Genomic DNA, 11,077 nt, shown 5'->3' on the forward strand with positions numbered 1-11,077 from the left:
AATTTATTCTTAGGTCGAATTTAACATTGTTTCTAAAATTTAAAACCCGGTATTGGATAAAACCAGTGAAAATTATCAAAATTTCGAAAACCAGTGCTCCGATTCGACCACTAGCTGGCGCAATATCCCACCTCGCGCAAATATGGCGACCCACAGTACCACTGGCAATGCCAGCGAAGTTTCTTCTTCAACTGAAAATGTTAAACCCGTTAAAGAAGGAATTTTCAAAAGGTTTATGTCGGAGGTAAGGCATTTAGTAAAGTACCTCTTGGCTGTGGGTCTAAAACTTGGCTTTTTTCGTCATGTTCTGTACGTGTTGCAGGAAGTAGCTGTTTGAATGACAACAATAATACAACCTTTGTTTATTTTCCTCTTTGGCCAATGGCAAAAAATAGTCACTCTGTCATAAAAATAGCCAAAGATAAACTGTCGTTATGCCTCGGTAGCCTGTTAATCTGTCGGTAAGTTCTCCATACGAACATATCGCTTCGTCCTTCGTAGCCGGTTGTCGTCTGACGTATCTTTTAAACACAAAATTTACATTAAAAGTGAAAATATTGGTAGTTCTCTTTCACTGTTTTATTTTATCATATTTCAGTAGGTTTTATATTTATATATCCATGTTTAGTCATTTATGTTTTTGTACAACACAAAATCTTGAAACATTTAATGTTTTATCTATGCTATTTAACAATGTTGAGAGTGACCATGACATCCAAGTAAAGCATTTAATATGCACATTCTCTTTCTATCAAGGTTAAAGAAATCGAAGAGAGAGATTCCGTTCTAACCTCAAAACAACAAATCGACAGACTCCTTCGACCCGGTTCAACGTATTTTAATCTTAATCCATTTGAAGTAAGTACAGTATTTCTTGATTTTCTAGTACATTGATTTACTATTGGGTAACAACAGACATATAATTTCAGAACACAAAGGCCACTTTCTATCTTATTTCAATTCTTGACCGCGGAGTGACGTCACTTTCACCTCACGCACGCGAGTAAGGTGAATTGGGATTTGACCATACAGGACAGTGAAAATGCAAAAATTATGTGACAAAGGACAGAACTTAGTGTTTATCATTGACATAATGTTGAAACTTTGTATACTGGTGTAAAGGTTGAAAAATCCACACTTCAATATTTTGTTCTCACAGCAGTGTGATGCAAAAATGACGTGAAAAACCGCAAGTTCCCGGATGTCCGCGGTGAAGAATAGATATTTTATCATTGGTTTTGTTTGCTTCATTATCAGTGCAATTAGCTCTGCGAGGCAGGGCTGTGCGTTAGGCCTATAGCTGGTAACTCATAGCCCTACCATGCAGAGCTACAGTACAAGGAACACATTTGTCAAAATTTCAACCCCCAAAAAGTGTTAAGCTTTGTCGTGTACAAGGATAAAGATGTTGCATAGCAGATGTGAAACTAAAGCTGTCAGAGGCTCTGATTATCGTGTGCATACCGGTAATACTGAGTGAAGACCTTATCAATGAGAACATTTATCAGTACCAGAGGTATCATATGTTTGATTGCAGTCATGAATAATATTCCCATTACACAAACAGACTTGCTTCTGTCAACACAGCACACGTTTGAATCATCTTTTCTTGTTACAGTGAATAATTTAGCTGTTTGCAAAAGATCAAGACTGCAGTCTATCAACTGACCCCAAGTACAAATGTTGTCACTCTTTGTCTTACAGGTTCTCCAGATTGACCCGGCGACAAGTAGGGAAGACATCAAAAAGCATTACAGAAAGGTACAGAACATAACTTTCGGTTCTTCTTGCACCAATGGGAATGTACACAGTCCAAACACTTCGCACCAAAACCAGGTTGCCCAACATAAAATTGTCCCAAAACCATTTCATACCAATATCCCCTCATCCTAAGTACTACCTTGTCCCATACAGCTTTGCCTCAAGTAACACCTAGTACCAGAACCCCTTCACCAAAAGTAACTGATCTTCTCAAAACCACTACTGGTCACAGTGTAATGTTTTTACATATAACACAGACCACTTTCTTTCTACAAATACATTGCTGTGTCTCGGCATTTTGGTTTCACAAACCTCGTACTTTCATTCTCCCCAAATTTATAAACTCAGAAGACAAATTGTATGCAGCAGTTTCGACAAAGCAATGCCAAAGCACTTGATAGCCAATCGTTAGTTTGCCACCATCGGTTGTACTTGTAATATTGCTATCGTTGGCCTGAAAATATGCAATTGAGTTCACTGTTTCTTTGATTGTTGGTCAAATTATTGTTGGAAAATACCACCAGTGATTTGTTCTCCAGGTCACTTGAAGGTTTTTGCCATTATGAAGACTGCAGAAGGGACGAGTTACATGATTGGCTGCGTACAGGCCATTTCTAGACAATTTATAGCCTATTCCACCAAGGCTTGTCCCCAGGGAGGGACCATGCCAAAGGAAACACCTTTAGCTAGCATAGTTGTTGCTTTGTTCAATGAAAGACAAAGAGTTAATCAGATAATAACTGACAATTTTAGCCACAAACACAAGGCAGTGTCGTCTTCTCTATACACCATAGAAATTCTGTGATATCAATTTTGTTCATGTGGTGTGGATGTATTTCTCATCAGCTGTCCATCCTTGTCCATCCGGATAAAAATATCGAAGACAAAGACAGAGCACAACAGGCTTTTGAAGGTCAGTATTTCTTCATATTAACATTAACAATGTTATTCCTGTATTCACTGTAGCAAGGACATCTGTAATTGCTAGTTTCACGTTAATTGCCCCAGGCCCTAGAAGTACTGAAATTTCTTATTCTTAGCTTCAGTTTAAATTAAGAAGTTTCTTTGCACATGAATTCTTTGAATTCCATGGGGAATTCTTAAGTGGTAATTTTACAGACACTCATGGAGTGAAATTGCTAACCATTTTCATGACCCCACATGGCCTTACATCAGTATCAGGGCATTATCCATGGTATGAAAATCCAATGCCCAGTTTGATTTCACACTTTGCATCAGCAAATCATGTTAATTTTTCCCTGGGCTGAATTGCTACTTCAAGATACTTTGAAATCTGGAATTTGCCGTTTTCTCGCAGTACAACTTTGAATGTGGGATACCACCAAAAATACCATGATGTAAAGTCAAGAATGGGAGTTTGCTAGCACGGTCTGTTAGTCCGTATACTTCAACACAACTTGCACCATAAAAGGTTGACAGGTCTTAGCTCCCTCCCAAGGAAAATAGGCAGGTCATTCACCTTCGTTTTTGCAGTCAGAAATGAACATTTGATTAATTAACTTCCTTCATTGCTCATTTCTTTGTTTATTTTACAATTTTTGTATCGTCAATTTCAGCCATTTCAAAGGCGTGGCAGATTATACAAGACGATAAACTCTACAAACGATGTCTGGAGATCATATCAGAAGCCAAAGAGAAGACTGATTTTATGGTATAAAAGTGATCAGATCACTATTTTCGCTAATAGCCTGTCATACTGAAACTTTTCTTCTAATTGTGTGTAGATTTGAACATCACTAAGTGGGACGTTTAACACAAATTCCTTAAGATCTCAGTAAATAAACAGTTATTATTGCAGTCACTCAGAGATGTAAACTTTGAACTTTAAAGGTGAGAAATTCCTGCACAAAAATATATCTTTTTCACAATCTGAAGGCAAACTGTCAAAGATCACAGAATATTCTGACCAGTCACTGTGTATATGGACTTGCAATTGTTTCTATTCACGACCTGCAAATTCACAATCATGGGAGTCTGCCAAATTCTTGATTGCTGAAATCAATAGTTTTGTTCCCAAATTATTATTCTCATGCTGACATGACGGCTGATACTGTATATCGACCAAACAGATTGCAGAAAAAAGGAAGAAGTTGAAGAAAGAGGGCCTTCCAACCACAGTCGATGAAGACGACCCAGCCAAGGTTAGTATGGACACAAGAGCACCTCTGCTTTGACCCTTTCGCCCCTCACCCTTTCAGGTTCACCCCTCACCCTTTCACCCAACACCCTTACAGTTTCACCCCTCACTCTTTCAGGTTCACCCCTCACCCTTTCAGTTCACCCCTCACCCTTTCACCCAACACCCTTTCAGGTTCACTCCTCACCCTTTCAGGTTCACACCCTCACCCTTTCAGGTTCATCCCCCTCACCCTTCAGGTTCACCCCTCACCCTTTCACCCAACACCCTTACAGTTTCACCCCTCACTCTTTCACCACTTGCCCTTTCATTTCACTCTTCACCTGCTGGCCTCTCAGTTTCACCTCTCACCCTTTCACCCCTAGCCCTTTTATTTCAACCCTTGTACCTTCACCCCTTGACTTTTCAGTTTCACCCCTCACCCTTTCACCCATCACCCATCACCCTTTCACCCCTCGACCTTTCAGTTTCACCCCTCATCCTTTCACCCATCACCCTTTCACCCATCACCCTTCCCTGTGTTTATTGGTATATTCATCCATGGAAAAGCAAAGATAAATACCAAGCTCTGGTTCTGAAAGGGGTTTTCCCTGCATATCATTAGTTCCATTACTTTGTATGAATAAATTAAAAGGCAATGGAAAGTGCACTGACATGTGTTTTGAATATCCAGGACTTGATGCTTTTCTGTCAATATTATTATGATAAAATGGATGGCAGCCAATTCACATTACGAATGTGACAAATTGCTGTGTGATTTTATCACAACACTTGCTGTATATAATGACACCTTAATTTTTGAATTTGCAATGTATGCTTTACATGAGAATAATCATGCTTATGTTACAAATTAGGATAGTTTTCAGTGATTTCACATCTTTCAAAAACAGAACAAATACTTGTAGGATTATAAAATTCTTGGAAGGAAAAACAAAAATAGAGTGTGACATTTTTAGTACCTCGATTATAACGGTAGAAATATGTTGTACTGTACAGGATACAATAAAATTGGTGAAAATTATCTGGAAATTAACAATTCCATGGAAAAAGAGTGTTCCTTGAAAGGAGGAAGGACAAGACATCTTTCAAACTTCAACATCTGCTTGATGTCGTACTAGACAGTCTGTCCCCTTAGCAGCAGTGACTGTGGGATTATCACAGTTGTATAAATCTCTGTTTGCCAAGATTATAGAATGCTGAGAACACCGTTTATTTTTCTGTCAATCTTCAGTTAAAGCATGCAGTATGGGTGCAGACGTGCAAGCTGTTTGCAGATCTGGAAAGGCAACGAAGACAGCTTGAAGAGAGAGAGATGCAAGAAAGGTAAGATACACGTGCCCTCTCTGTGACTGTGAGTAACCTGCCACTAAACCCAGTCATTCTGTCACCTTTGTGTACAGCTCTGCTCATAGTTCAGTTAAAGTCAACAGCCAGGTGGAACCTAATACTTTGTACTGGTAATGTTCTGGTCATGACTGGATGCTACGTGAGATAATCTTCCCTATACTTCTTACCTCAAAGTTGGCAGTGCTCTAACAATTTTCAAGTTGTGAAGAAAAACTACAAGCAAGAAGTTGTTCATGGACCTAAACAGATCAACGAAACCAACACCAACTGTATTGTGCAAAGTGTTCTTTCCAGAAAGTTTTGCCAGTGTTGCAGCTAATTAGCATATTTTGTCTTTATTTGCATAAATTAACATATAACCTGCAGTAGGTTAAAGGAAGGGAACTCGATCCCAGGGATTGAGTTTGGTCTAGTCTGTAAGAGTTTTATGAAGGTGTCATAGCCTTTTGTTTTCCATTGAAATTGTAATCTAATAAGTAAATTTCCTGGCAAGACAATCTGGCACCTGACCCATGCCTTTAAAAGATTGCTATCAATACATGTACCTTCAAATACAGCATATCATATTAATGAGGACTTTAACATACAAAAGCCTTTGGGCATATCAATAATAATATAGCAGTTCTATGGGAGCTTTTGAATGAAAAAATTGCCTTTCTTTGTCAGAAAAAGCATTTGCAGTCAAAAATTTTCAATAAATGATTGTTGCGCAGCAGTCACTGAGTCAACAGTAAATATGGATCTGTTTACTTGGAAATGGGGATGAACAGGTTAACATTTCCATTTTTGCAAGGTAATATTCATTATCAAGAACTATGAAGCTCAGAGTCACCTTACATTCACACATAATATGTGTGATTGCCTTTAAAGGCGGAGCCTCCCTTTAAAAGGGCGCCAAGCTATGGCGGCGTTCATTGTGTAAGTGGACATCAAACAGGCAGCATGATGGCACAGGCTCCAGAAAATGCCACTTTTTATTTTTTTCCGACCGCTAAAACACTGACAGACTGCCAAGCGGTCAGCACGAAGCTGCTGCCGATCGAACCCTGTGGTTATATTCAAATTCTAACGTGACTCTAAGACGTTTTTTAAGGAAATTCGAGTGTGGTGCTGGGGAATAAAATGACCATTGGCAATTTGAACCGACCATCAATCAAACGGTTATATAAGCTCTGTTTGCAGGATTAACAAAATGTGACAAAAGATTGAGATCAGTTTGTGTAATTAATGTTCTAGAAATCAAACATAGTACTGGCCAAGTGTTTGACTGGGAGGAGAACTGCACTAATTCGAGAACCTGGGATTGAAAAGTGCGGCTTTAACCTGTTCATCCCCAGTTACCAATAAACGGGTCCGAAATCACTCTTCATATCAATGGGCTTGGGCCAAACCATTGTGGTGAACGGGTTAAAGTCAGGTAGATAGAGTGTTTGGCTGGTTTGATGTTACTGCAGTAAAGCTGTAAGGATCGACCATAAAAATGTGTTTCTTTGGTACTTTCAGGAAACGGCAGCGAGAAGAGGAAATCGTTGAAGAAGAAAAGGCAAAACGTCAAACTGAATGGGAGCAAAAGTGGGAGGTAAAACAGACTCAAATGTTTAATTTCGTGACCCTATCTGGAGAAAAAATTCAAACTAAAATAGATGGACTCTGATACATTCAGTTCTAGTAATTTTGTTTGACCGTATTACCAGATTGGTTTGCTGACAGGCCCATGGTTGTCTTCATGTGTGAAGTTTTATCAGTTGCATGATACAACATTCCCTTGATGAACACCGAGGCCTTTTGTGTAAGGCCAAACAAAAAAAAAAATTGCTGTTCTGATAACCAGGCCTACACTTTTTTTACCTGCCAACCTTGAACTTTTTAGAGCTACATAAACACAGAAATTAAAAAAAGAAAGAAAAAACCCATAAAATCACGTGTTTGTTACTTGGCATTCGATTTTTGCTTGAACTAGGATGTCTTTTATGGGTTTTTTTCCTTTTATATGTATGATACATTTTTCTGGAAATATTGTGGCCAGTGTTTGACTGCTCTGATCCCCTGAAAAATGCATATTTGAAAATAAAAATATTTTGGAAAAAAAATCCTGCCAACCTATCCACCCTTTTTTTGAAAACCATGTTATCGGAACAGCACAATTTATTTTTTTTGGCGTAATAGACATGATTTATGCATATTACCTATTCTCAAAACTCGATCACATAACAGTGTTTTGGCTATTTTGCCCATTGCCCATAGATTTGTTTTGTACTGTGATCCAGTATGGCTGATAAAGCCGTTACTATTGATTTACCACCCATCATGGGCATCTGAGAAATATTCTAATAGCGTTAGCAAATGCAACTGCTTTGTCAAGAAAGGTTGTACAAGACTAACATGGAGAGTTACATCAACAGGTGATGCAGTGTATAAATTATCAATGATTGTTTTAACACACGGCCATTTCAGTTGCAATTTCTCTGTGTGAGACATACATTTGGTCAATCTCCACACAGAGATTGAAGCGCAGTGGGGCAGCAGCGCGGCGTGGATAATTCGAACCAAGCTAGAGGGTCTCCGAGTCGTTGACCGCGCGCCCCCATCAATCTCTGCTGCAGGCAAATTTAAATATTCCAAACTCAGACTTCTTTCAGTTCTGCGCGCGCCCGACGGGCTAAATAAACGTGGCGGAAATAGTAAACGGATAGGAGCAATCCAGCTAGAGATTGCACTTTCCGCACACTGGTAAAAATAATACATTAATACACTAATAAAAATAATAATAATCTGCTAAAACTTTGGCAATCGCGTCTGGAAAGCTGACAGCCGTTAGGGCATACATTTTGAATCATCAATTTACATCCCTGTAACCTAGAGCAAGGTCTATGTTTTGCAAGTGTTCACGGAATCGAGGATCGATATTGAAACTAGTGTACTATTCATTCATCTAATTTTTTTGGTTCGAAGTATTATAGATAAAAAACACAGAAAATGTATATCATGGAAAACACGCAATACCCAAAAAGTTGGTGAAAACCGTCGCCTTTGGCAGAGATTAGTGTGGCTACTGCTGAGACTCCCCAGCTAGGTTATAATTTTCCACGGCGCTACAATCTCTGTACGGAGATTGACATTTGGTGTGTACCCCAGTCCCACAATACAAGTCAGTATTACGCCGTACAGCATCAAAATCGTCAAACATGGCCATTATCAGTATTATTACATAGATTGCGCTTTGCGGACAGTTTCTAGACACCTGTATCTTTACAATGCTTACCCTGTCTACAACTAGTATGGACTCGTTTCAAAGCTTATATGATAAATTAAGTTTTCTTTGGATTGTTTTTGTCCATATTGAAAATTCAATTCAGCTGCCATCCTAAATTTCAAATATTGGTAAATCTATGGTAATTTCTTTCTCTTTTGAAATTTTGCATTGTGAGCCCTGATTCATATTCTGGATCATGAAAGAGAATTGCTTCAAGTTTCCTTTCAGAAAGTTTGAGCTACAGTTTAAAACTTTCAGTTTTGAAGCCAGTATTTCATTTGTGCTGGCCTGCTTGCTGGTAGTTGAGGGATTGCTGGAGTTTTAGTGGAAATTAGCGGTCAATTGTCATTCTTTTTTTCTTCATTTTTTTCCCTCATTTATCTTCAGGATAGCAGGGATGAGCGTGTGGACAGCTGGAGAAGCTGGTCATCAAGTAGTTCATCGAAGAAGAAGAAGAAAACGAAGGCAGGGTTTAAACCACCAAAACACAAAGCAGAAACAAGATGAAAGAACAAACAAACAAATGTGAGAGACCTTTGAACCGGAGATGAATTTGAAATACCTGTGTCTGGAATGGTACAGGAGAACAACATTCCGTATTTTGAGATCAAACTTAGCGGCACAAAATTTTGAATTCACATCTCATGTTCACATCTTTATTTTTTTTTTGATATTTTTTACCAGAAAGGTTTCATCAGTAATCAACATTTGAAATCAATGTTTCAATCAATGAAATATAAAATTTGATAATTTGAAAAAAGAAACAGTCACAGGTATTACATTTTTTCTGATATTTTGGCATTTAAAATTCAAAATAAAGTGTATAGTTTTTGTGAAATCTGTTATAAGAGATGCACAATTATGCTTTGTTGTTGGATTAGTATTAGAGTTCGTGTTTCTTTCCTTTTTTGACAAACCTTTTTCTTCCTACAAATTCATTTATAACTATTTAATTGAGGCAGCAATCTCTCTGTTCACCTCCTCCTCTGTAATTCATCAAATTAAGCATAGTAGGCGAGCGGCGAATCCACAAAAAGGGCCTTATTTTAGGAGTTTAATGTACCACCTTACATACGGCCACATCATACGTCATTTGAAAGCTTATTATCTCTACTTTAAGAAAATTGACGATGTGGAGCTGCCAAGTAGGGCCATAACCTCCTAATTTGCATAATTAACAAAGGTACCCAATTTGCATAAATGCGATATAATATTTGAAATTTATTGTTAACTTCTCTAACGATACGTTTAAACTATCGAGTGATATATCAAATGAAAGGTCTTTCCATGTAGAATACAAAATGGATATTCAAAGAGATATTGAAATTGATTATACTGAAATATTTTCATGTTTATATGGAAAACAATATTTTCCCGTATTGAATAACAATATTTTAAAAATTTGAACACATACAGCAACAACACACAGCCACACCATACGTCATTTGAAAGCTTATTATCTCTACTTCACGAAAATTAAATTTGGAGCTACCAAATCGGGCCATAACCCCCTAATTTGCATAATAAACACGCATACCCAATTTGCATAAATGCGATATAGTATTATAAATTTATAGTTAACTTTTCTAAACAAACGTTTAAACTATCGAGTGATATATCAAATGAAAGGTAGTTACATGTAGAATACAAAATGAATATTCAAAGAGATATTGAAATGGATTCACTGAAATATTTTCATATTTATATGGAAAAAATATTTTCCCCTTAAGAATAACAATATTTTAAAAATGTTAACACATAGAGTCCTATCATACAGCCACATCATACGTCATTTGAAAGCTTATTATCTCTACTTGAAGAAAATTGACAATGTGGAGCTATCAAGGAAGGCCGTACCCCTTTATGTCCATAAATTACACTGGTAAGCAATTTGCAGAAATGAGATATGAAATTAGAAAATTCATTGTTAACTATTCTAAACACACTTTTACACTATCGAGTGATATATGGTCTGTGGTGATGGTATTTGCATGTAAAACACAAAATTGATATCAAAAGTGATATTTAAATTAATTTACGGAAATATTTTCATATTTCTGTCGAAATAAATATTTCCTCTTTTTAATAATGGTATTTAAAAAAATAATTTAAGTATCAATGCAACAAAAAGATCCACACGAAAGACACTATTGTAGTTGTTGAAATGTAGCTTTGTAGCGGAAACAATGTGTCAGAGTAAGCTACAGTCAAAGTAATGGCATGATTTATGATCCAAATCATTCATGTCATTTCCAGTAAATCTAGTAATTGTAGGAATTCATCATCCTCTTCTTCACCAGCATTGTCATGAGTAAAAGGGTTGCCACAGTTATCGCTGCCTTGGCAGGAACAAAGGTCTGTGCAGGGAAGATTAATTCAACAGCAGACACAATTGGTGACATGTAATAAGAGAAAGCAGCTCCGCAAATCGTTCATATCTTAGTTGTTTGAATTTTGTGTACGGTACAGTGTATATTGTAAGTGTATATTATCTTATGTTTGGCCGTTTTATGTATAGTGTTGATTTGCCATGGCGAGACGTAACCCTAATCTACGTG

At 37.4% G+C, this 11,077-nt stretch overlaps 1 protein-coding gene across 1 annotated transcript; it reads left to right on the plus strand.

Moving 5' to 3' along the window:
- Positions 1-98: 98 nt before the first annotated feature.
- LOC139142454 (dnaJ homolog subfamily C member 8-like) lies at positions 99-9,357 on the plus strand. Its single transcript, XM_070712393.1, has 9 exons — positions 99-244; positions 757-858; positions 1,705-1,761; positions 2,608-2,674; positions 3,339-3,433; positions 3,852-3,923; positions 5,151-5,242; positions 6,770-6,845; positions 8,907-9,357. Exons 1-9 carry the CDS (start codon positions 143-145, stop codon positions 9,024-9,026), a joined length of 783 nt encoding a protein of 260 aa, XP_070568494.1. The 5' UTR covers positions 99-142; the 3' UTR covers positions 9,027-9,357.
- The last annotated feature ends 1,720 nt before the right edge of the window (positions 9,358-11,077 follow it).

This window comes from Ptychodera flava, chromosome 10 (genome assembly GCF_041260155.1).
Source record: "Ptychodera flava strain L36383 chromosome 10, AS_Pfla_20210202, whole genome shotgun sequence".
Taxonomy (NCBI): domain Eukaryota; kingdom Metazoa; phylum Hemichordata; class Enteropneusta; family Ptychoderidae; genus Ptychodera; species Ptychodera flava.